The sequence below is a fragment of the Barbatula barbatula genome (genome assembly GCF_947034865.1).
Source record: "Barbatula barbatula genome assembly, chromosome: 24".
NCBI classification, from domain to species: Eukaryota; Metazoa; Chordata; class Actinopteri; order Cypriniformes; family Nemacheilidae; genus Barbatula; species Barbatula barbatula.
In genome coordinates, this window is record NC_136787.1 from 3,595,084 (window position 1) to 3,622,080 (window position 26,997).

Genomic DNA, 26,997 nt, shown 5'->3' on the forward strand with positions numbered 1-26,997 from the left:
GCAGGTAGAAAGAGACAACTGTGTATTAGCTGTATATAATGGCATGACAATTAAAATTCAAACCACAGAAAAAAATTCACCTAGTTGTGGTATCATAAATTAACATTTAATTTAATATCCTTGTGCAATAAGCCACAAAATTAACATATGAAATATTTTAAATACAACATTCATGTTGAACAGATTTTGTTAATCCTATAGCATCTTAAAGCGAGTAAATGCAAATGCTCCTGGCTATACTGTATATGTTTCACTGTAGAGGAGGGGAAAGTTATGGTTAACTAAATTAAGATTAATAACAATGATTACACACTAACATTTGGGGTTTTGCTCAAATGTCAATACATATCTACATTTTACTCGTTGTGTACAGGCGTTTTGGTAGATTTAGCTCAAGATGTGGGTTTAGATTAGGAGAGTATACATTTCAAATGAAAGAACAAATAACCAACACATAAGTACATAATTGTTTTATACATAGTATAAAACCCACAACTTCATATTGCAGGGACCTACCTATTATTATTTATTTAAAAAAAGAAAACAAGAAGAAAAAGGTTGTTGATCAAAACTTTTTAAAAGGTTTTTTAGGCAATCCTAAAAATATTATGTAAGAAACAAGTCACTGTTTAACATGTCTTGACTCGAATCACAAATGTCAGCACTCTCATCCTCCAAAACTTCATGAAGCGGGACAACAACGTCATTCTCCTCTCTGATATCTTTCTTCATTTCATCATTGTCGACAAAACTAAAACAGATGACCTGGAAAATGTAGACAGTAAATATATAAATGATTGAGCTCAAAATTTAAATAGATGTTTTAAGTTGTTTGTGATTTCTGGATATTATAAACAATTGTCTAAAGATGACACAAAAAAATAGCAATTTTATCTGGAATTAAAAATGTTTTTTGAAGACTGTGGTACACCGAATAAAAGCTATTATTTTTGTCAAATAGTTCCTTCACCTCTCCACGACTTGCCAAAGGTGTTGCTTCAGTTATATGGCAGTAGAGGTTGTGGCGGGCTATGAAACTACTGCACCAATCTCGGCCTATTAAAATAAAGGACAATGAGCAACGTAAGATCAGTCGCTTGATTCGCTAAATCAAGATGTCCTACCCACCTGCCAATCTCTGCTCTCCCCAGTTGTTTGGCACAGGAACGTTATACTTTTGGGCCAATTCGAAGGCCATTTGACGGCATTTCTTTGGAGTAACAGCATGGAGGCGTTCTGCTAGCGTCTTTATGTTTTCTGACAGTTCCTCTTCTAACTCCTTTGAAAAGATCCTCTGCGCTTCTGCTGTTCCTCTGTACCCTGCAGTTTTTTCCCGGTTTCCTTCTGCCTTTTTCATGTACCTCTGCAGGGTTGACCTGCCAATATTTCTCTCTTTTGCCACTGTTCTGATGGATTTCCCAAGCTTGACTTCGACAAAAGCTTTCTCCAGTTCCTCATAGGTTGCTGAGCCCCAGTCAGTTTTTCTAATATAGTTTCGAGGCATGGTATGCTACAATATTTGAAAACTGTATCAGTTAACTTGTAAATTACAGCATGATATTTTATAATGACCCAAGTTAAGATGTTATCACATCAACCTTGTAAGGCTTATGTTTACACAAGAAATCTACAACGGATTGATGGTCAATATGTATTGAATAGAGTGGGGTCCACAAGGAAACCTGCATTCATTTAGCATTTTTCTGATATAATTAAATTCCATTAAAAATACTTACAGATTTTGACTGTCAAGCACATTTTCAAGTATCTGTACATACTCTGTACCGGAGTTATAATAAGTGAGTACTACACTTTTAATGTATTTAAAGGTAAAAAAAAACATGTATTGTATGATATTATGTTTTATAATATAATATAGTAAATCATATAATGTAGTGAATTACAGTTACAAGTGCCTCTCAAAATACCCACTGGCTCATCAAACTGTTCAACTTCCTATTCTATCATTAATGAATAAACAGTCTGACAAATTTTGGTCCAAGAAACTGCAGTCTAAAAAACATTAATAATTTTTACCACTTTCAAAATTGCTACACCTTAAAATATACAGTACAGTCAAACCAAAAATGTATCAGACACCAGATTTAACTAGTGGGAGCAGGACACTATTGTTAGAAAATAGAAAAATTTTAATTATATCAGTGAAAATAGAAAAATTAAGTAGCCTGCGACATATTATATGCAAAAATACTTTACTATTTGATAAAAATGTCCAACCAAATTATTCAGACACTTTGATCTGACCAGGTTTTGCTTCAGTGTTTTTTCTTATTGTTAATGCAACATTCTTCCTAACCCTGAACAAAATTAAGCATTGCTTGGTTATTGGTTGCCCTAAATTGGTTTTATCTAATTTTGTACTTAAATTGAACTGCTGACAGCTAGTCAACCTAATCCATTACGTATGGATTAGGTATCGGAACGTATCGGTTTTATATAATTTTCTAAATTATAGCCAATGAACTGTGATAATGTGGGAAATGTTATCCGTGTCTGAACAAATGTTGGTTTGACTGTATAAAACCTTTTTAGGGTGTCATTGATAGTAATAAGGCTAAACTGAAATTTTAAACAAAGCCATAAGTAAATGTCAATGTGACCATTTATATATGAAGAGTTTGTTTGCAAAAACAGATAACTTCTTTTATTATTTCAAAAATCATTGTCACAAAATCATGTTTTTATTGTGTTCATTTGCTGTATTTGTTGGAGTTATTATTGCTTAATCAAAACAACTGCAGTTATGAATTGATATGAATTGCAATGTACAATAAAAAACATGCAAATGAACTCTTCATTAAGACACATCATTTGAAAATAGTGCTGAATTTGAATAAATGTAACGTTCTGGGCTGAGTTTCCCAAAAGCATCGTAACCTTAAGTTGATCTTATTGTCACCAATGGAGCTACGATCAACATAGGCTTTTGGGAAAACACAGCCCAGATCTTTTTCACAAATATTATTTTACATTCATGTATTTGACATGAAAGTCGCTCCCCGAACTCTTTGTAAGTCGCTTTGGATAAAAGCATCTGCTAAATAACTAAATGTAAATGTATTTGCTTTTAAATTAGTTTACATTCTATAGCCTAATTTTCCTTTTTAATTATAATTTATTTTTATTTTCCTTATCTCTAAATAGTGTTCTTATATTTTTTCTGCTTCCTTTTAGATGTGCATTTGTAAACCAGCTATTTAACAATGTATATTTGTGAAAAGTGCTACAAAAATACTTGTTTTTGAGACATACATGGTGCTAAAATGCTGTTAGTAAACGTAGATAAAAAGGTATGACCATATTTTTGGACATGTACTGTGTTTTACGTCATGGCAATACAACAATACTGTTTGTACCATGTAACACCATTAAATACGACCACTGTTATCAAGTATGCATATTGATTACTGTGTCCGTATTTTCATTTGAAACAGAATATATGTCCAGTAAATATGCCCACGTGTTTATGATTTAAAACAATAAACCCTTTGACGTGGATAAGGTATAATCGCAAGTACAATTCTTCAAACTGCACGAAGCGTCACACCTACGCCATAGAAACAAAACACACTTACACAACAACAAACCTGCGCACCGGAATTCGTTCCGTCGCCTCCGGACGATGCCGGAAGTCGTCACAACACTGGGCGGGGCTTGTTGTGCCACGTTGATGGACAGCAGTGGGGACGTGGAATTCCGTCCATCTGTAGCCGGTTCGCAACGTACCCAGTGATATCATAAAAACAGTCCACTGGTTCACTTTAATATCCGTTTATATGCGTGAATAAGTCTGTGCATGACTGGAGGAGTAACAAAATAACAAGGTAAACACTTTTTAACTCTACAAATCATGCTGTTGATAGCTGCATTAGCCTCTTGCTACGTTATTATATGGATCTTAATAGATAACACAGGTTCTTTAAATTCACTAAAAACGTGTTGATTTTGTAAAACAAAATCTCTTCACTTCATATGCAAACCAGTGCTTTTTTTTAAAAGTCTTATAATTTGCCAGAGGAGTTACTTCAATGGTGCAAGAGCCTTAATGTTATTTTAGTGTTTATGTGTTTTAAATTATTTTCTATTAATATAATACTGTTTGTGTTGGCTTTCATGTCACATACACTAAGTTGCTTTTCTGCTGTAACACTGTCAGGTTTGTTTAGTGTCATCAGAATTATAAATAATATATAATACACACACATATCATATTTATAAGATTATCCTAGATCATCTGTATATTTGTAAAGTTACAAAAATGAAAAATTATGAAAGCTATGTGTGTAGTTTACTGTAATTGTATATGCACGTGTTTTCATTCATTGTTTTAATTTTAGTATCAGGACATACAGGAGCATTGAACTTTGATTTCAGCCGTTCATTTTCCTTTGATTTTAATGATTGAAATGGCCATATAGTCAGTCAATATTAAATATATCAAAATAATGTTTTTACAAAGTATATCTTGAATGCACTGTTATCAAAGTAAACCAAGCACATAACTGGTATGTAATGATTTTTTTCCACTACACTGCCTGTAACATTGGAAAGAGTCAGTTATGGTATATGTTAAAGTTGCTTATGTTTTACCTATGTTGAGTGAATCATATCTCTAATGCCATTTTATCATAGCATGAAGCTAAAGGAAATTAACCGAACAGCCATTCAGGCCTGGAGTCCGGAGCAACAGCATCCCATATATCTGGCAGCAGGTAACTGTTATTAGTTATAAGACGTTTCCAATCATAGTGCATTTGAGAAACTTGGAAAATAGGCAATTGTTTGTGTATTTATTTAAGAATATAATGTTTATTTGTCTTATTTATGAAAAAAATCGCTGTTCAGGTACCTCAGCACAGCAGCTAGATGCCACCTTCAGCACCAATGCATCACTGGAGATCTTTGAATTGGATCTGGCTGAGCCCACTTTGGCCATGAAGTCATGTGGCTCTTTTTCGTCTCCACACAGGTACTGAGATCATATCTTACTTTATGCTAATGATTTACATTGTCACGGTATGCATATTGCTCCCAAGCAAATGTTGTTTTTGGTAGGTCTTTAACCTTGACAACCAAAATAGATTTAAAAAATGTTGTTTTGGCTATTTTAACTTTTAAAGGTAAAGTTCACCTCAAAATTAAGTTATTTTTTACTCACCCACATGACGTTCAATATGTTTAAAGACCACCCGGCATCTTCGTATCACAAATAAAGATAAAGATTACAGGTTTTAAGGCCTCCTCATAGACATCATGGTTGTAGTTGTTGTCAAGGTCCATAAAAGTACTAAAGACATTGTTAAATTGGTCCATCCACTCATAGTGGCTCAACTGAATTTTTTGTGAAGCAACGAGAATACTTTGTGCGAAAACAAACCAAAATAGCTACTTTAATCAATATATTCTCAAACAAAATGCGCCAAAGTACTCTCGTGAGTGTGCACCATAGACTGACAAGACAGGAGAGCTTGCCCCTGCCGCAAGACAGAGGAGAATATATTAATCAATCATTTTTTTACTTTGTTTTTCGCACATAAAGTATTCGCATACTATAAGTATATGGACCAGTTTAACTATAGTGTTTTTCTGGACCTTGACAACAACTATAATTATGATGTCTATGAGGAGGCCTGAAAATCTCTTGGATGTCACCTAAAATATAAAATAACTCAATTTTGATTTGAGGCAAACTTTCCCTTTAAAAAATATTTATTTAATTGACAGAGGCTTTGTGTTTTGTTGTGTAGGGGTGTAAGAGAAAAGTCATTTATCAGTTTTAATCACTTTATATTAGTTACAATTCACCTTTAAAAGTATAGTCCTGTTACAATATGTGTGTTTTAAACAATACAATTTACAAATAACTAAAATTAAGTATTTTACTCGCCCCTTATTCCATATCAAACCCTAGAAAATCCTTTGTCTATGGAGCTGTTTAGTAGAATCATAGTGGAACTTTTAATACATCAAGGAAGAGCACCATTATGACTATATCATAATATATGTTGCATGATATGACTACTGTGTGTGTACATATATATACATATATATATGAATATGTATATGTGGTATAGCACCATTTATATAAGATGTCGCAATAACTCTATTTAATCTAGATACCATAAACTGGTCTGGGGGCCGCACGGCATTGAATCCCAGGGATTGCCATCAGGAGTTATAATTGCTGGAGGGGAGAATGGAGACATCATTCTCTATGATGCCTCAAAAATCATCGCTGGTGATAGTGAGGTCATCATTTCCCAGAGCGAGAAACACACAGGGCCAGTGAGAGCGCTCGATGTCAACTCGTTTCAGGTAATCCTACTATCAAAGCTCTTTTCTGAACTCTCCAAATGTGCACAAGAATTCCTTTTTTTAAATAACTCGATTTATGATAAATTTATAAGACCAAACTTTTTTATTTTAGCCCAACCTTGTGGCCTCTGGAGGAAATGAGTCAGAAATCTACATTTGGGATTTGAACAGCTTCAACTCCCCAATGGCTCCAGGACCCAAAACACAGGTAAATATCACCACTTTTTTAACTTTTAGTTTCGTTTGAATGCTTTGCACATTTTTTACATGCACAAGGGTGATCATGCATGCTTTTTTGTTTATAAACTTAATAAAATAGTTTGCAGGTGTATAATTTTGTAAAAAAAAATATCAATAGACTTGTAATATCTAGGAATCAGAATGTTGTTTCTACTTGGAGTTTGGAAGTTAGGAACTTCGAGGACACACTAGAAGCCACCTACCAATGGCTTAGCAACCACCAGTGGTACCCTTTGCATATGCAAGCACCCATTGCTTTCTCGAATCTTCAGTGGCTCTTCTGTTCAACTGCTTTACAAAGCCTTATTTTTACTTCCACTATAGACCTGACAAGCATGTCACCTGAAGAACAATACATAAAGACCAAAGCCGAGCTATGAATCCAAACAACCACATACGGCAGACGCAGGGCTAGTCAACTGGCGGCCTGCCAATCATCTTTACCTGACCCGCCTTCAAATTTCAAATAAGTGAAGAGACTTTTAAGAGTGGTGTGCTTTAAGAAATGCTCGCCCTGAGACGCCACATCTTTAAACTCCAAAACGCTGCTACATTCAATACAAAAGTAATATTCATAAAAATACTGACGTCTTATGAAGCTATTTGTTTGGTCTGTAAAATGTATCTTATTTGCAACATTATAATCGGCAATCCACACAGGCAGTCCGTTTGCGCACGTGATAGGTCGCGTTCCAAAACCCGTCTTGCGTGTCTTGCACCTTCCTGCAAGTTACTGCAGGAAGGGGACACCACGTGAACTGTGTTGTTTTTAGTCCAGCATTCATTACCTATGTTTGATTTAAACGGCTAAATTTGATTAAACGGCTACGAAAACAACTGTTTACGAAAACAACTGTTCATCTCCCTCTTGAACTCGCACTACAAAGGATCTGCCCTTTTAAGAGCGAGGGGCACATGAGTGCGATTGGAATTCACCTGAAGATGTGGTTATAGCGTTCAGTTTTGCACAGATCAACTGATTCTTTTTATAAGATGCCAGTTTAACGTCACAAGGGGTAGGGATTACTTTTGTGCAGAAAATATTAGCGTTTTTGACTTTCATTGATTTAAGTTTAATTACTTCAACCAAATATATTCATAAATATCTTCTTGAAAAAACAATGCCACCCACATCTTGAATGGACTGGGGGTGAGTGAATTAACAGCAATTTTATCTTTGGGTAAACTAATGCATCAAGGAATATAAAATACAAATAAAAAGACAATAGTCCTTTTAATTAAATATCATAAAAAGATACATGCAATATCTGACTGCGTGTTTTATTATATGATCTAAAAGTAACAGCAACAAAAACAGTATAAAAGGAGCAAAATGCAATAAATAACAGAAATACAAAATTACAGAAGAAATTTGGATTTTGGTAAAAAAAATGGTCCGCATCCCATTTATACTTTTAGAATCTGGCCCTCAAGGAAAATGCTGAAGCATCATAGGTTTTCTGTTGTCTGTTCTTTTAGCCCCCAGAGGACATCAGCTGTATTGCATGGAACAAACAGGTTCAGCACATCCTGGCCTCTGCCAGCCCCAGTGGAAAAGCCTCAGTCTGGGATCTCAGAAAGAACGACTTGATTATCAAAGTCAGCGATCACAGCAACAGGGTTTGTGGAATCAATTGTCTTTTTTTTTTGCATGCACAGAAAATGAAGCACCCGAGGCAGAATTTGAGCACCAGGCATCCACAAAGTGCTGGTTTACCCCCTTTTGTGTTCATCACATATTTGGTACAATTTTATGTGACTATGTAACCAATAAGAGTGTAGTACCATCAGACAACATTTTACCATGTTTAAATTTATTCTGCACTTAATTTTCTGTCTGGTTTTGCTTATTGTTTCACAACACATAATATTAACAACAGATAATTAAAAGTTACTGTGGTATACCATATAACCATCTGTTTTTTTAAATGGTACTACTGTAGTATTTATTACAACTAAGTACATTGCAATCCTATTTATATACTAAGTTGTAATAAATACCTTACCAAAGTACATTGCAATATTGTGTATATACTATTGTATGGACTCATTATCAGTCGCGTCACTGTTCCCTCACGGCTCTCGTACTGTTGCAACGGCCGATGTGTAGGTACTGATTCAAATTCAGTACGTACTGTCACAGTATGCGATTTTGGACGCAGCCACAGTGTTCTTGTGGCTCAGTGGTTAGAGCATTTTGTTAGAAGCGCAAAGGATGTTGGTTGGATTTCCAGGGAACATACATACTCTGGATTAAAGCGTCTGCCAAATGCATAAATGTAAGTGTAATATTAAAGGACTGTGGTGTTACCATTTATTATGACAGTTCAACAAGTCAGCCACTAACTGATCCATTAAACAAACGTATTTTAGTCATGATGTGATGTTTTACGAGTGTTTTTTGCGGTTTAGATGCATTGCTCCGATCTGGCATGGAACCCAGAGGTGGCCACTCAGCTGGTTCTGGCCTCTGAGGACGACCGAATGCCCGTCATCCAAATGTGGGATCTGCGCTTTGCCACCTCTCCTCTGAAAGTGCTGGAGAACCACACAAGGTAGACGGTAATTTCATAAGTTTATCATCAGATAGCCATACTCCCTAGGAATGTTACTAATTTTGTTTGTGTATGTGTAGAGGTGTGCTGTCCATAGCGTGGAGCGTAGCAGATCCAGAGCTCCTCCTGAGCTGTGGGAAAGACAACAGGATTCTTTGCTGGAATCCCAACACGGCTGAGGTAAACATTTACAATATTACTGTGTGAGGAATATCATGCTTTCATGGTAACTAGAGTTAAAAAAAGATAAAGTGAAAACCCTGAAAATATGAAAGACTTTGCACCCTGAATGTGAAACTTGGGTACCGCCGTTGCAACATTAAAGTTGTATTACATATTAGTATCAAGTATTTGATAATAATATCTTCTAAATCTTGTTTGATGCCAGATCCTGTATGAGCTGCCCACCAGTGCTCAGTGGTGCTTTGACATCCAGTGGTGCCCCAGAAACCCTGCTGTGCTGTCTGCTGCGGCCTTCGATGGACACATTAGCATCTATTCCATTATGGGAGGAAGCAATGATAATGCCATTAATGCACAAGCTGATCAGGTGATCATCTGCACACATGTTTGGAACAAACGTTGAGTTGGTTCAATTGGTCATGATGTTCTTTCTGTCTATAGTTAAGTAGCTCATTTGGAAATATGGATCCTTTTGGCACGGGTAAAACGCTGCCTCCGTTACAGCTGCCTCAGCCCACTAACAGCCAAAAAACATTCACACCTCTGAAGAAACCCCCTAAATGGATCCGAAGACCAATGGGGGCATCATTTGCTGTAAGTGTTTCCAAGCCTACTACATATTTTGACTAAATACTAGACATTATAAAATGCTGTAGAGCACTTGTCCAACCGAGTTTTTTACTTTTTTTTTGAACAGTTTGGTGGAAAACTGGTCACTTTGGACAACATCAACCAAACAGCGCAGCAAACCCAGCAAGGTTCTGGACGTATTGTTCATATCTGTAAAGTCGTGACGGAAACAGATTTCATTAAGCGCTCAAACACACTTCAGACCACCCTGACTTCAGGAAACTTTCTGGAGTACTGCCAGACAAAGATTGATGCTGCCCAGAATATATTCGATAAGACTGTGTGGTCTTTTCTAAAGGTTAGACCCCAAAATACTTATTCAATTTTGCCTTTCCCGCTTCTGCATAAAATGTGACCAATAAACATTTATATTCTTAGGTCAATTTTGAAGATGGTGCACGAGGGAAATATCTGGAACTTTTGGGATACAAGAAGGAGGAACTAGCCCTAAAGGTATTTTTCCTTATATATTTTCACATGTATTGGACATTATGGGGCGGTTTACCGGACAGGGATTACGACTAGTCCTAGACAAAATAAATGTTAGAGCGGTCTAAACTGAAAACAGCTTGCACTGACATATCATCATTCAGTGCTCTTGTTTTGCCCCTGTCCGGGAAACCGCTCCATTTGAATTACTTGTGTAATGTCTGAGTGGATGACTTAATCATTTGTGGTTTTTAGATCGCATCAGCATTGGATGGAAACTGCAAATCTGACGGAGCAAATGCGGTAATTGCAATTATCAAAGTATTTTAGATGTTATTCTGCCTTTAAATGTTGAAAGGACTAGAATGACTTCTTATAGTGATCTTATACAGAACACTTCTGTTTATATGCGGTCATTGGGAATCACAGCAACATAAGGCAAAACATTTTTTGTTTGCCTTTGGTTTCTTTCACAGACTTCCTCCTCTTCTTCTTAGCAACAGCATAAACCTACAGCACAATATTTAACTTTTTTTTCTTACTGATATACCAAAAAAGTATAGTTGTGTTTGGATATCTTGTTTACTTTCTGCTGAAAACCCTTCCACTCATTACAGGGTTTTAATAATTTAAAGAAACAATGGGAAAACCTGTGCTGAACATCTAGCAGCTGTACAAATATATTATTGATATATATGAAATGATACTATGATTGTATTGAACTGTGTGATAGTTTCTCAGCATATTGAAATACAAGAAGCTTTCCTGTAGCTCAGTGGTAAGAGCTTTGTGCTAGCAAGGTCATGGGTTCAATCCCAGGGATTGCACATACTTAGAAACAAATGTATAGTACAATGCAATGTAAGTCGCTTTGGTTAAAAGCGTCTGACAAATGTATTAATGTATTGAAATACAAGACGTAATATTATTTTGTATTAATCCTAGCTTGAAAAGAATAGCTCTGCAGCGGAAAATGCAGAAGCCCCTGCAGAAGAAATATCTGACCTAGATGAGATTCCTGTTGATGAGGAAGAACCTGTTGATGAGGAAGAACCTGTTGTTGAGAAGACGTCTATCATTGAAGATTCCACTTTACCCTCCAAGGATGCCGTGAACCTCAAAGTTAGCAAGGGCAAGTTTTCTTTGTAAATATATGGACTCCACACACTGATATACTACATTGTGATTAAGTAAAATAATAAAGATAGTGAATCTAGTTTCTTATTTTGTTTGGGCAACAGATATTGATGGACTGATCACCCAAGCGCTGCTCATTGGAGACTATGAAGCTGCTGTAAGTCTATGTCTCCATGACAACCGTATGGCAGACAGCATCATTCTGGCTATTGCTGGTGGTCCAGAGCTTCTGGTGAAGACTCAGAAAAAATACTTCACCAAAACTCAGAACAAAATTTCAAAGGTGAGACTATATAAAACCACTGATGTTCCAGTGCTGCGTTTCAATACTGTATCTTCTGTACTTAACGTTGATTATGACAGATGGAAAAGACTACCATTCCTTAAACTATTTTAAAGTTAAATATTATTTTTTCTTCTAAGAAATATAATGGTTTTTTTGTCTTGTAAAAAATAAGAATTGGATATTATATGAAGACAGAGGAAATTAGTTATATCCGTAAATGAGGTGTTTGACCACCGTTTGCCTTTAATACAGCTTCAAACAACAGATTTTAAGGAGAAGTTCACGTTGAAATAAAAATTTCAGGAGAATTCACACATGTCATACAAGCCATCCATGTGTTTATTTCTTCTGTCGAAAAAAAAAATTGAGACTTTTGAGGAAAGCTTTCCAGGGTCCTTCTCCATATAATGGACTTGAGCGGGGGGCTGTAGGTTAATGTCTAAATCAGTTTCATCGCAGCTTTAAAAGGCTATACACGACACCAGCCGATGAATAAGGGTGTTATCTAGCAAAACAACAATTATTCATTTTTCAATGCAAACAAAAAAATCATTTACTTTATAAACATAAATATATGGCATGCTCTGCCTCGGAGTGCCTCCAGGATGCACATCCACGTTTGAAAGATTATGCGCGATTTTAAAATAATTTAACATCCCTGATATGCATACGAACTGACCATTTATAAACATTAATGTCAGTAAGTGTCATTCAACATCCAAGAACTTTTGTACAGTCTTCTTTCACCATACTTGTAAAAATTGGGTCGGAACTTTCGCATGTCCTTAAAAACGTGACTACATAGTATGTGAAGTTGTGGACGTGCTACATGGAGGCACTCGGAGGCAGCGCAAGACATATAGGCCTATTTATGTTTAAAAAGTATATAATTTTTTGATTTTCCTCAATGACGTAAACTGGTTGCACACACTGCACTGCGCACATGCATATTAATTACAAAATAATTTCGAATGTATTCTATACATGATGTTTTAGCCATTATACAATGCATTTTATCCAGATTTTAACTTGTTGATAGCCTAACTTTATTGTCTTCTCTCCCTCGGTCATTAGCTGACGGGGGCTAATATTCACGTGAGGGCTAATACAGAATAAATAACCAAACAACAAGCATCTTCTTATTGTGTTTATCAGTATATTCTCATAATGTATACTGATAAACACAATAATGAGAATATAAATTATACGATTATGGTGGATGCTGATGTCTTAAATAGTCTAAAATGTCTTAAAACAATGATTTAATTCACGCTTACGTTGAACAGCCGCTTACTGATACTGAAGGCGTTCTTTTATGACTGCAGGCTGGCTTGTGTCAAGAGGACATACCGCCACCTCCTGTCCTTGTGTGTTTATATCTGATCTTATGTTTTACGTGTCATATTTTACTGTTATATATGGAAAACGTGTGTGCTTTGCTGTTGCGAAAGAAAACAAGTTAAGGTTGCAACCATTTGACATCACAAATTTAGACGTAAAGGCTTATTTATTAAAAAAATGTATACTGTGACAGTTACACTGACTTTATAATTGCGAAAAAAAACAACAACAATGCCATTGTTCATATATTAAGCCAAGCATTGCTCTTTACCCAAGGATCCTTTTAAGAGAGGTTGGGACAGAGAACCTGCTTCTCTCTTCTTACTTCCTTGTTGGCAAAGCAGAAATCATCATAGTTGAGTAAACGCAACAATGGCCGCTGCTGTGGTGCATGTGTAGTCGCAGTCACTGAAAGATTTGCCAAATACATGTTTTTGCATTGTAGCTGATTAGTGCAGTGGTGATGAAAGACTGGTTGGACATTCTGAAGACCTGTGAGCTTCAAAACTGGAAGGAAGCTTTAGCTGCAGTCGTGACCTACGCCAACCAAGAAGAGTTCTCATCTCTCTGCAGTGAGTCCAACATTGACTATTTATATACTTGATAAGGTGTATTTAATAGTTATGTACTCTTTTAGTGTAACAATGTCATGTCTTTGTACATGATAATGTCACATATTTTGGAACCATTGAGTGTTCCAATAGGAAAGTGGCGAACAATTGCTGCAACAGTTCTTCAAGATATGAGACCACTTGATATTCCTGAGCCTTTAAAACATACATTTAAGCGTAAATGTGATTTGTTGCCAATGCAGGTCTGCTTGGCTCCAGGCTGGAGGCCACTGAAGACCCAGAACTGCAGGCTCAGGCGTGTCTCTGCTACATCTGCGCAGGCACAGTAGAGCAACTGGTAGCATACTGGGCCAAAGCTCAAGAGTCAAGCAGCCCCTTATCTCTTCAGGTGAGACATCATTACAAAACACCATTGAACAAAGATTCAAAGGTTAATTATGATTGCAATCCACTTTTTATTGGACCCCAAAATAAAAATATATATTTATGATTAATCGCACAGTCCTAGAGAATGGTGGAATTCTTATTTGAAAAGAGTACAAGTATGACATATTCTGTGTACTTGCTTAAATTACATAGTATAGTAGGATTTACAAATATATTAAACAATTGATCTTGACACGGTAGACATTCTGCACTTCTGTCCTAATTTAACTAAAACCTAGTCCTGGTTTAATTTAATCCCTGTCTGGGAAACTGACCCATGGTCACTTAATATAGCAAAAATAAACCCTAACAGGGTGGTCGGCCTTCCTAACCACCTGTAGGGTTTTGCTTGGCCATGTCGTCTTTCTGGTTCTTTTGCTATTTTAGACTGTATGGTTATTTAAAGCGGAGTTAACACATGCAGTTTCTCCCAATCTCATGTTAATCTTATACCTATAGAGTAGTATTAGCACACACTTTATACATAAAACACAACTCCACACGCGCAAAAAACAGGTAAGCATGCGCACACACACACACACACACACACACAGCGTGGTTATCACACATTTAAGATAAATGAGAGAGAAGTACAGGTCAAATATTATACTGGCTATAAATTCCTATATGTAATAATAAATAAATTAAACAGAATGTTACATTTTAAAGTTATATTAATAAACACGGAAATTTTTAATTCTAAATCGGTTGTCAGCAGCCGCACCCAACCCGTCAGGCAAACGGGGACGAGGAACCCAAAACTGCAGCATCTCTACAAACTCCACAATACATTACAATCACATTATCCCTGCATAACTGTTGATTCAATATACGTTCGTATTGTTTAAATTATGCACATTCACATCGATTGCCAATAAAGCACAGACATTATTCGAGTTTAAATTATCCTTGTGCGGTTAATGACTGGCATCTTTTAGCGCTGGGACCACTCCATCTATCAGTATCAAACCATCTGCAAATCCAGCGTTAAATCCACTGTTTATAGAACATTCTTCACCGAAATGCAGTGAACAATCAAACACACTTGTACATCTAAACGATGCACATTGATGGCTGTCCTCTTTCTTTTGCTCTCTTTCTGGTTTATGTGTGCACATGCACTGTTCCAGGGGAAATTTCCCATAATGGGATTATAAGAACCTCTGTTTCACACGGTATTTTTTGGTTTAAAAAAACTTTGCAGAACTTCTACGAAAGCTGAGGGAGGGAATTTTATACGTCCAACTAGTTTTTTGACACTTTGCTCATGTTTAGCCTGAGAATCCAACACTTGTAACCGTGTAAATAAGTCTGCAAGAATGTATGGAATAGCTTTGCACCCCCTTTAAAGATTACTGAAAAAAATTAAATTTAAATCTAAATGTGGTTAATAGACATGAAATTAAATAACTGAGCTGTGCATTACTGCAACATTTGACATTCAGTCAGTTTCAAGTATTTGTGACAGCAGATTCAAGAATGAGGTGTTTGTAGCAGTGCCAGCCAAGGTATATTTGTGACAACGACTAGGTAATTTATGTGCACATTATGTACATGATAATGGTATGCACTCATATCCCAATGAACTGTGGATTTAGCAATATTGTCGTCCCATGTGTCTTTAGGAGCTGGTTGAGAAGGTGGTGGTCCTGCAGAGAGCTGTTCAGAAGGCTCAGGGTGGGATTGCACCGGATATGGGTGCAGTGCTGGCAGAGAAGATGAATCAGTATGCCAGTCTGCTTGCTTCACAGGGCAGTTTAGAGACTGCCATATCTTACCTCCCAACCGACACACAACAGGTAAGCATATGTTTACTGTTTGTGTAAATTGATTGTATCATTTGTCGTTTCACAGATCGGATAAAAGTAAATCATCCGATTCATGCAGATGTTGAATGCCTTTTCTTTACAATTTCCGTTTTGTAAATCTCATTTCTCTGTAGGTTGCTGTACAGGAGTTGCGAGAGCGTCTGAGTAGAGCTCTGGGTCAGCAGTCGGCTGTAGCTGCAGTGAATTCAGCTGTAATGCAGAATGTGCAACAAGTGGCTCCTGCTGCTGTGCAGACATATACACCAGTCCAACCTCCACAGCCCGCTGCTCCGTCCGGACCACCTCAGTATTACCACCAGGTACGAGACGCACTAGATGCGGTGAGAAAAAACTGATCTTGTTAATAAAATTACATTATGTTGGGGTTAAATTCTTCGTATTTTGGATAAAACTTCCATGGCTTGTTGTACAGGCCGACGTCCACTATGCCAAACAATACACCCACCTTACAACCTTTAGCAGTAAAATTGCTGGTGGTGTTTATGCATGGTGTTACCCATTTTTCAATTTCAATGGTTTCTTTTTTGAATTTGAGAAATGTATTACTTTGTCCAGGGACAGTTTATTAACGTCAGAACATCTTATTTCATAATATGTATATATTTTTAGAGCAAACCACCTAGATCGTCATCTGCGGGCTTTACACTTCCCATTCCTTTCAGTCTTATAACCCCCCATCCAGCGGCGAATACGAGCGTGTGTGTTTGTGTTTGTATTCAGGGTAGACCCGCCTCTACTGTCACATCCTGGAGTAACCAAACCCCAACAGCTCTGCCCAGTGTCCCTCATCCACTAGTGCCCGCTGCAGGCCCGCAGGTACAGACTGAGCTGTGCCCGCTCCGCTCTCACTTACAAAAACAAACTTAACGTACTACACGAGCACCACTGCACCTCTGTTGAAACGCTAAACCGTTTTTGCATTATCCTCGCTTTTTCCGAGAGCGAAAACGCTTAATTCAGAGCATATTTTTGCGAGTTATATTTGTTTCCAGAGAGTCCATGAAAAATAGACGTCAAACACTGTTTTGGTACTCAAAGCACGTGGTGTCATTTTTTATTAAGTGGGGAACTGAACAGCGTTTTGTAACGTATACAGAAATCCTGAGTCTGAAAGTTGAGACGTCTATATGATATGCTTTAACATTGTATATCTAAACAATGTTATAGAGACCAAAATTCTGCGAATTCTAGAGGCCATTCTGCGATTTAATGGCTTGAAACTATACAAATGGCCGATCTAGTCAGCAGTGTCTAAATACAAATGCGTTTAAGTCTCTACTGAATGCACACACTAAGGCCGTGTTCACACTTAACATATTTTTTGAAGCTGCTAGTACACCGTGTTTTCAAAAAAGTCCTGAGTGATTTTTTTTTTTTAGCGCCAGCGTCTTTTCTGACTCTTTGGGTTTGAAAAAAGTTCAACTTTTCTGAAGAAAAACTCTACATCATACACCTTTTTCACAGCTATCCAATGACAGAGACTTGTCGTTTCCATGACAACATGCATGGAATATGATTGGTCGAGAATGCTCAAACTTGAAAAAATGTAATGCCGGCTGAAACGCCCATTGGAGCATAGTTTTGTATACATTTAAGTTTAATTTTCTAGTGAGAAATTAGTATTGTAGTTTTTAAATATGTGATAAGTTATTGCAAAGACATTCTCTGTTTCTCATTCAAGGGTTAGACTTCTGTTACGCTGCCTATGAAGCCTGTCTCTCCAAGTGGCCTTCGTGCAAAAATGCTATCTTTGAACTTTGCCGGCTGCTATTCTTTTAAGAACTCTTCTTTTCAAAAAAGAAGTCAAGTAGGCAAGGCTGTGTGCAGTTTTCCTTCTTTTTCTCCTTGGCTGATCACATCCAAATCCAATAATCAAATCTCTTCAGTTCCTCTAATAAAATCAAAGTAGTGCAAGGTTTACCCCATGAAACATCTTGTTCAGCCTTTAGATCACAGATTGACCTGCTTGTTCGATTCTGCACATAGTTTCCATATATTACTAAGAAATGTGTCAGATGGGCGTGTGGTGGATATGATCCTTAACCAACCTTATTATACAGGTTATCTCTGATGCCAGTTAGAATTTACAAATATGTAATATACAGTATATTACATGTGTTGGTGTCAGCTTGGAGGAGTGCATCAAGCTTTCATATCAACTTAAATGATAAAGGACACTTTAAATACGTGTTAATTGTTCTCTGTCCCTGTTCTTTTAGACTGAGCCTTTACCTCCATCATTTGGTCTTCAGTCTCCAGTGAGTGCAGCTGTACCTGCCTCCACTCCCTTCATGTACTCTCAGCAGTACCAGAGTAAGTAGGCTAAGAAACTCTCAGACTCTACACTTCATAGAATTGTATTAACTGGGCCCAGGCTGCGTCCTAGAACTAATTCCTAGTCTGTGAGAATAGTTGGTGACTAATCAGTATTACATTTCATCTTTTTGTAACTGAAGTTATGACCAGTCTTAAAATAATTAGATGACTACCGTCTAAAGGTGTGTTCACATAGAGCGCGAATGAGGCGTCAAGCGCGAGTGATTTACATGTTAAGTCAATGCAAAAACGCGATAGACGCGCTTGCGGCGCGAATGGCGTGACTGAGGCGGCGCGAAACGCGCCAATTGAGCGTTCGCCGCGCGAGTTGAGAAATCTGAACTTTGGCGAAAATTCGCGCCGTGTTAACCAATCAGGATCCATTTCGCAATAAACGGGAGCCGCTTGCCAGAAAGCCCCTCCCATGACGCGAATTTGACGCTGAATGAAGCGAACTTCACGCGCGAATGAACCGAGTAAACACAAAATGTTCAAGTGTCCAACTACTCGCGAATAGTGCGTTTTTGACGCCTCATTCGTGCTCTATGTGAACACACAGTAAGACTTGTCTAAGCAGTTTAAGCCATCCCCTGTAGTTTTCTCTATTTCTACCATTAGTCAGAAGATACATTTTTCGTAAAGCTGAGCTAAAAAAAGGGTAAAACAATGATATATGGTGATGGAAAGCAGCCAAGGTCGGATGAGTGGAAATCCTGTTGAAAACAATCAGTAATGGTGAATGCATAGAGAATCATCACTATTCATATTTTTATACTTTGCTTTCTTAAAAACCCTAAATAATGTCCCTAGCACGTAACCATTGGGACATGAATAATATCATAAATTGTGGACATTTTTGAGAAGTGCACAATTTTTTCTAATGATCAGACTTTGTTTTCTAATGTCAGGCATATGGGATACAAAATCTGATAGATTTATATTAAAGAAGAAACCAGAATATCACATATTTTGCGATAGGGTCTTGTAACATGGGCCTTAAGCATACACTCATGTCATAACTGGAACATCCTAACAACTTGACAAATCAAATATTTTTGCTATTCTAGTTTGTACAAAAATGACACAGTCTTTGCAAAATGTTCAGAAATGCATGAATTTTGGCTGCTGGCTGCCTTACAGTTTTTGCATGAACACTTGAAATTTATAGAAATGAAATGCATGCTAACTCTGTTAAAGGGATAGTTCACTGTCTTAATTTACTTACCCTCAGATTGTTTAAACCTTTATTAACTATTCTGCTAAACACAAAGGATGATATTTGGAAGAATGTCAGTAACCAAACAGTTCTCATCCCCTATTGACTACCATAGTATTTATTTTCCTATTATGGCATAGTATAGTATTTTCCTATTATGGCAGTAAAAGGGGGTTGAAATCTGTTTGTTTACCGACATTTTAACACACACTCGATCTTCCTTTGTGTTCAGCAGAACAAAGACATTTATACAGGTTTAGAACTTGAGGGGGAGTAAATGAGAACATACATTTTCATTTTTGGGTGAACTATCCCTTTAACATCATTTTACTTTGCTGTTGAATGTTTGATTGTTGATTGTTATTCTCGTGTTCATACTGTTAAATAACCCTGTTGTTCCATTCAAAAACCAAGTGAGCTGTCATAAAAGGCAACATTTAAAGACCCACTGAAGTGCACTGGCATGTAGCTTTGTAAGGTAGGACACAATATCGGTCTGTAACGCTTCGGGTTGTGGAGCTCATTTAATTCGTTAGAGAGACAAATTGAAAATGCGTCCACACGAAGCCAGAGCTTTCCTTATCCAATCTTTTTTTTTTTTTTTACGGCGTCGTCTCAAGAAATCGTGCGTACACAGGAACCACAAAACTGACTCAAAATGATGCCAAACCAGTGTGTGGCGCTGTAATTTGGCCACACAGAGATATACTAAAACAGGGAAGAAGATTTGAAGCAACTTTGGGCGCTGGGGTGATGACATAATTTCAGAGAATTTAAATGGTTTGGTTGTACGCACAAAATCGCAAGGGTGACATTTTCAGATTGATCCATTCTGTGACCTGGACACCCGGTTTAAAAAAATAGCGGAGTCAGGCTACCAAAACAGGAGATCTGTGCGGACGAAGCGCTGATACGATACCAAATCTCTACGTATACAGCACTACTAATTTCAGTTCCGGGTCAGATTTGCATCACTAATGCCTGTGTAATGCCCGCCTACGTTCCATTTGCGACACTGCACGTGGTAGACCAATCACAGCAGACTAGACCATCTCACCAATCAGATCTGAGTAGGCTGACAGAAAGGATTAGATTAGATTAGATTCAACTTTATTGTCATTACACATATACAAGTACAGTGTAACGAAATGTAGTTTAGGTCTAACCAGAAGTGCAGTTAGCAAGTGCAGGATATATTTAGTTAGAATAAATACAGAATACAATATGAGAGTATTGTACTGTCATTAGACAGATGAAGACAGATGAAACGCTGAACGAATCATTCAAGATACATTGTTAGTCTTCCTTATGCTTTTTTTTGCAAGACATTTGCAATTTGTTTCTGTTTTTCCACCGGTTCAGGGTGCCTGATCACTTCAGTATGATTTCATTTTGGATGTTGCTTATGTAAGCAGCTCACCTGGTTTGTAGAGAATGAATAAAGAACTAACTGCATATGCCTGTTCTCTGTTGTCCTCATGAACTCTAGATTACCCCCAAGTTCAGCGGTTCACACCCGCCACTGGGGCACCATCCATCTATCAACCCCTCCAATACTCCTCTCCTACGGCTTCCTCTCTTCCTCCTCCACCTTCCTCCTCTGCCGCTACTGTCCGTCCTCCACAGATCTTGCCTTCTGCCCCTCAGTCGGCACCTCCGCCTATGATTTCTGGGGCTCCTCCCGTACAAGGAGGTCAGCCTTTCTCTCCTCCTCTGTCTTCTGGAGTCTCTTTCGAGCATGGTGGGCCGGGGTCGCCCACAGATTACCTTCCTCCTGTACGGAGAGCTTCAGGTACTGAGACTGAACCTGCCCTGATTCCAGCCTCCCAGAGAACAGGTCTGCATGATAACTCAAAACAAAGGATTATTCCTCATTTATGAGCAAGCGTTTGTTTAAAAACATGGCGTATGAAAATATGACTGCAGCTTGCACGAAATCAACTTCGGTCCATTTGTTCAGTGTGGTTACATATTAGTCGTGTGACTATAAAAAAATTCTCTAGAATTTGCTGTTGTTTGTTTACAGGAGGATTAAACCAAGATACGTCCTGGTTGTTGGATGGTGAATATATATAGAGTTACAATAATCATATATAATGGACCGTAATTGTCCAGCACTTAATTAATTATGAATTAATAATTGCAAAAACTAATCAGACACTAATTAGGTTGTTACATGCTAAACGTAAATTGCACAATAATTATTATATTATAATTTGGGCAAAAGTAATTTCTTTTCATTACAATTGAGAATATAAATGTCATGAATTTATAAACCAGCTTTACTTAACAATGAATATTAGCATGACGGCGCAAATTTCTGTGGCTCATTAACTGACAAAGCGCAAAAAACGAAAAGTGATGAGCCCAAATGTTAGTCAATCCTAATGAATATAAATACTCTCCTGCGTCTGAATGGGAAACTCCAACAGTTTTTTTGCGTAGTATGCATTTGTTGTAGTTGAAAACACTCTAATGGGTACTTTCATGTTTAGAACCTCTCTGAGGCTTTATCAACTTTTTTTATGTTTGAACTTAAAATAATATATTTTCTTTAGCTGTCCAAAATACATGCTATTAAGACTCATTTGCACTAACAGAGAGCATAATGCCATCATTTAATTTCTAACGGGTATAATAATGAACATACAAACAATCAGTATGATGTAATGTTCAGTAATGGCTGTATTAATTGATTTCAATCAATAAATGTTTACTGTTTACCTTGGATTATATTATGAAGTTTGGTTGGACTGTGCAGTCACAAATCGAGATACATATTGATATGATCTGCTTTCTGTTCTGCGTCAGGACCCCAGAACGGATGGAATGATCCTCCCACTCTCCATAGAGTACCCAAGAAGAAAAAGGTGAGTTTTATCAAAAGAAATGACAAAAAATGAAAACAGTCTAATTTAAACATCCCAGATGACTTCCTTTCTTCAGTTGAACACAAACAACTTTTATATAAAATTATATCACCTTTTGTGGAACTCCAAAAAACACATACAGCCATCACTGAATTAATCCAAATGACCAATCCCAAAAATGTATTTGAATTATCCTTTTGCTGATGCGCATGTCTGTTCTGATTTTAAGGAAACTTCCTCTGTTTCACTCCACAGATTCCAGATAACTACACACCCCCCGCTCCCATCACAGCACCTATTATGACCCCTCTGGGGGATCCTTTGTCCCCGGTAGCCCCTACTATGCAGACACATCTACCGCAGGTTCCAGATCAGCCTGCGGCCCCTGGCAACTTCGCTCCCATTCAACAGCATCCACTGGGCCCCCCATCCAGAAATCCCAACATGCCCCTGGTGAACATGGATGGTGCACCTGGAGCACCAATTGGAGATGTCATAAAGGTATTATTTAATAATTAAGGGATAATCCATGGCAAGCCATGCATTAAAGTATTTTAATGTACGACATGGAGGCGAAGAACCACCTGACTGAGAAGTTTAACCCCGCTTACCATGGTCATTTGCCAAGTTAAAAGCAAGTTAAAGATCTTCGGTTTAGGTTAGGTTGATGTTTACAGTGCAATTATTGATCAGACAGGTGACGATGATGGTTATTTTCATCAGTTACGGCTTGTTAGTTCTAGCACTAGGAGAGTAGAGCGATAGGATTGCACTTCAAGCCTTCCAGACTTGCGAGTCAACGGTGATGGCAACAAGTTTCTGTGCTGTTTCAGTGAGCCCTGGCAGCACATTCATTTCTAACGTTGATCAAACTGATTGGAACTACCTTTGCATTAAACAGTTTTAATGCACACCTTCCAACCATCAGACTCGAGTATTCAGACAGACCATGGTATAATCAAATATAAACCAACTGTATATAAGAAATTATTGGTTGAAATGTGTTAATTTAACTGTCTTGTAATCTTGTGGTCTTATTTCACTTAAGTCCATACCTACAGAGAAGATCACCAAGAAGCCAATACCCGAGGAGCACATGGTTCTGAAAACCACATTTGAGGCTCTGATCCACAAGTGCTTGGCTGCAGCTTTAGACCCGGTTTGTTCACAGGAAACATTATTAAACATTATTAAATGCAATACTTTCAGTTTGTTGTAGTTTTGCCCTTCAAAGGTTTTCATCTTTTTTATTTCTTACATTAGTTATTATTTTTCACTGTAATCAAATACAATGGTATGCCACCAAATAGTTCACAGGGATTCCAAGAATTCACAATGAGTTTTTCTGTCTTCCTGCTAGCAAACCAAGAGAAAGTTGGACGACGCTCACAAGAGGCTCGAGTATCTATATGACAAATTGAGAGAACAGACAGTGAGTATTTTACTGTTATAATTATGAATTATGATTTCATCGGGTGTATATTAAAATCTGCTGGGGGTAATAATGGAACAACAGTTCCGTTTTTTCATCAGTAGTTATTTTCACTATTACAATGGTATATGCATTTTCATAATTTAAATAAAAGATTTGTATTATATGAGACAATAAAAACAACTTCAAAATTTTGAAAGAGGCAGACATGTCAGTCTCTAAATAGCATGTTATTTAGGCCACAAAAGAAACTTGTAAAAATACTGTAAGAATAGTAAACTATGCTCTCCTATTTGTAAATCGCTCTGGATTAAAGAGTCTGCCAAATGAATAAATGTAATATTTCAAACGTTTTCAGCTAATTTAGAGTGATATGTAATCATACAAATAAATGTGCATATAATACATAGGCTAATACCATGTTTTCTATATTACATAATACTATTTAAAAAAAAATCCAAAAGATATACATTAGCAACACTATCTCCATAAAATATGTACAGTATGTCAAATGTTACGCAAGATGTACATGAGCGACAGTAACTGTAAAAATAATTGTCTGATGATGTGAATGCAACAGTCTGTTTTCAATGCAGAGTAAGCAGGTATGTGTCTTAAAATTAGTTGATCAATATAGAGATATTTTCTAATAAATGCTGATTGACTTAACCCTTAGCAGAATTTATATTATATAAATTTTTTCTCTGTGGTATCTGAAAATACATATTGTTAGTAATACCTGTGTGGTGGGGAAGGCGGGACAAGAGTCGTGAGGCGGGACCGGTTTGCGCACAGCTGTTTCCAACTATCACTCACGCCACCGGTCCCGCCCTCCTCACCACAACCTGTTTCTTTTGTAGAACACAAAGATGTTTTTTGTTGCCTACACGGCATTCTTGAATTTATGAATTTGCCTGCTTTGTTTTGCACTAAGATTACTATGATTGAGACTTAAACTCAGATGGGGTTTCCTTTCTTCAGCTATCTCCAGCTATTCTAGGTGGCCTTCACAATATGGCACGCAGCATTGAGAGCCGCTCCTACACCGACGGACTCAACATCCACACGCACATCGTCAGCAACAGCAACTTTAGTGAAACCTCCGCCTTTATGCCAGTTCTGAAGGTGGTGCTCACACAGGCCAACAAACTGGGGGTTTGATATCCTCTCAAAGGATAATGACATCCACACAAACCAGTATTCTCCTAAATCTTAAGCCATCAGCTGACAAGGACCAGTTGTGCATATATTTTGCCAGTCGAATAGGTCTGGGATATCGGAGTGTGTATCGCGGGTTGTTTCTTTTTATTTGTTTATCCTTTTTTCTTTGTCATAGGTATATTAATTGTTATATTTTGATAATCATGACAGAGCACAGTGCAATAGGGCCTTTCCCTTTTTATTTCTTTGCTAAATTAAATGCATGTTTTATGCTTTAAGTGAAGAACAGACTGAGCGGCGAGATAACTGTATTAAGTGCAAGATGCATAAAACTCAACTCTGTAAGTCTATTTTTCATGTTTTAATTCATAGGATTGATTGTTTACAATTATCATGAAATCTCTGTTGTTTTAAATTCAATCCAAGTCATAACTTAATATGAGGTTTAATATGACAAGATAACAAGCAAAAGACTTTTCAATAATTGATATTTATTCAAACCTTAGATTTACTTTATTTGGTGCTTGTAACAATGAAAATTTGGAAACCTGTTAAAAGTTAGCATAATGCTGCCTGTCTTTATTGAATGTCACCACTAAATGTCTGTTAAATGAGTCTTAAAAAGATTTCCACCATCTTTGATAATAATAATGAAATCATACTTCTGATGTTAAGAAATTCTATCTAGTTTGCAGAATTTTAGAGCAACGTTTGTTGTCAGAAAAAAGTAAGGTCAGTCTGCAAAAAAGGGAAAGTCTTGTTTTTGTAATCAATAAAAAAAATTCTTTTTAGTTTACCACACGATCACAGCCAGCATTTTCTGCCTATAATTCCATTTTGCGAAAGAGATGTGCATATGGCTGCATATGTTTTGAGGCATGCTCAACCTCTTTTTAATAAAATATTTCTGTACTGTCTGAATAGTTAACAACTGTTTTACAGTTCAGACTCTTTAAGAAAATGAAAACTGCAATGGCTGGTTAGGCTTTTTATGGCTAAATTTGTTTTATTTTAAAACTTAATAAATTGGTAAGAACTTTAATCTGGTCTGGTGTTATATAGTGAAATTAATGAGTGGTTGCAATGGTAAATTACGGACTACCTATTACTTTGAACTCTTATCATATCATAGCTGCATGTACTAATGCAATATTGTTTGAGGAGTGTGATAGTGCTTTATATCAGCATTGCTGTGATTAGGCCAGAGGCACAAGGTTTTAACACTTATTTACAGTAAAGCATGTCTCGAGACCCTAGCGTCCCACACTGTAATTTTTTTAAACCATTCTTGAGCACTATCAATTGCTCTTAAGGCCTCATTCAGACAACGACTTTGTAACAAACATTTGTGTAAAAAGCGCTAAATAAATAAACTTAACTTGACAAAGCAGCTGTACAAGAAAACATATTGACTATAAGCAAAACAAAATGTTATGAAAGTCAAAATACAGGTCAAATATCAGACAGACTATAAATTCCTATATGCAGTGTTATATAAAATTATAAACTATAAAATTCTAGCAGCCCCCCCCCCCGGCCAGGCAAACGGTGTCGAGGAACCCAAAATTCCATTGGAGGAGAAAAAAAACCTCAGAGGGAAACCAGGCCTAACCAGGGGATTCCAGTTCCCCTCTGGCAAAAGCTGCAGCCGCTGCACAAGCTCGACAGTGCTTGCACAAGGCAAAATAAAAAACATTTTAGATTTAAGATTATCATTATAGCGGCTGAAATCTTGTATAGTCGCCGCGTCCTTAGTCCAGCGATGCTGCTAGTCGTTGGCGGTCTGAACGAGGCATAAAAGACACTGCCAATGTGCGTGTTTAACTTTCAGTTTCACTTTCAGAAGTCTGACTTACCTTACGTTAGTGGCGGGTGGGATTTTACATGGCTCTCAGCCAATTAGATTTTGGAAATAGAAAGAACTGTTGTATTTAGATATCCAATTTCACGTGTCTGAATCCTTTCTCCAATTCGTTTTATAGTTTATTCAACTGATATAAACTGAATATGCCAATGTTTACTCAAATTTAGGATCACC

The 26,997-nt window shown here is 37.2% G+C and overlaps 2 protein-coding genes across 9 annotated transcripts; one reads left to right on the forward strand and one right to left on the reverse strand.

Annotated features, from left to right (window-relative positions):
* On the reverse strand, positions 1–3,760 carry LOC306889355 (uncharacterized protein; the record flags this gene model as incomplete). Of its 3 annotated transcripts, none has more annotated exons than XM_079448183.1 (4): positions 1–765; positions 971–1,056; positions 1,129–1,510; positions 3,617–3,760. In XM_079448183.1, 4 exons carry the CDS (start codon positions 3,758–3,760, stop codon positions 607–609), a joined length of 771 nt encoding a protein of 256 aa, XP_079304309.1. In that variant the 3' UTR covers positions 1–606. The 3 variants fall into 3 exon arrangements, with proteins under 3 accessions (XP_079304309.1, XP_079304311.1, XP_079304310.1); XM_079448185.1 differs by having other exon boundaries at positions 87–765; positions 3,609–3,733; XM_079448184.1 differs by having other exon boundaries at positions 87–765; positions 3,597–3,733.
* On the forward strand, positions 3,611–26,006 carry sec31a (SEC31 homolog A, COPII coat complex component). 6 transcript variants are annotated; one of them, XM_079448177.1, is made up of 28 exons: positions 3,659–3,845; positions 4,654–4,733; positions 4,867–4,990; positions 6,138–6,336; positions 6,449–6,544; positions 8,056–8,196; positions 8,989–9,131; positions 9,212–9,311; positions 9,520–9,681; positions 9,756–9,908; positions 10,012–10,242; positions 10,323–10,397; positions 10,629–10,676; positions 11,319–11,505; positions 11,615–11,793; positions 13,583–13,709; positions 13,952–14,097; positions 15,761–15,934; positions 16,078–16,263; positions 16,685–16,780; positions 18,184–18,277; positions 20,986–21,333; positions 21,523–21,558; positions 22,308–22,366; positions 22,622–22,867; positions 23,415–23,525; positions 23,727–23,798; positions 24,780–26,006. In XM_079448177.1, exons 2-28 carry the CDS (start codon positions 4,655–4,657, stop codon positions 24,957–24,959), a joined length of 3,792 nt encoding a protein of 1,263 aa, XP_079304303.1. In that variant the 5' UTR covers positions 3,659–3,845; position 4,654; the 3' UTR covers positions 24,960–26,006. The 6 variants fall into 6 exon arrangements, with proteins under 6 accessions (XP_079304304.1, XP_079304307.1, XP_079304303.1 ...); XM_079448178.1 differs by lacking the exon at positions 21,523–21,558 and having other exon boundaries at positions 3,611–3,845; XM_079448179.1 differs by lacking the exon at positions 21,523–21,558 and having other exon boundaries at positions 20,986–21,288.
* Positions 26,007–26,997: the final 991 nt, after the last annotated feature.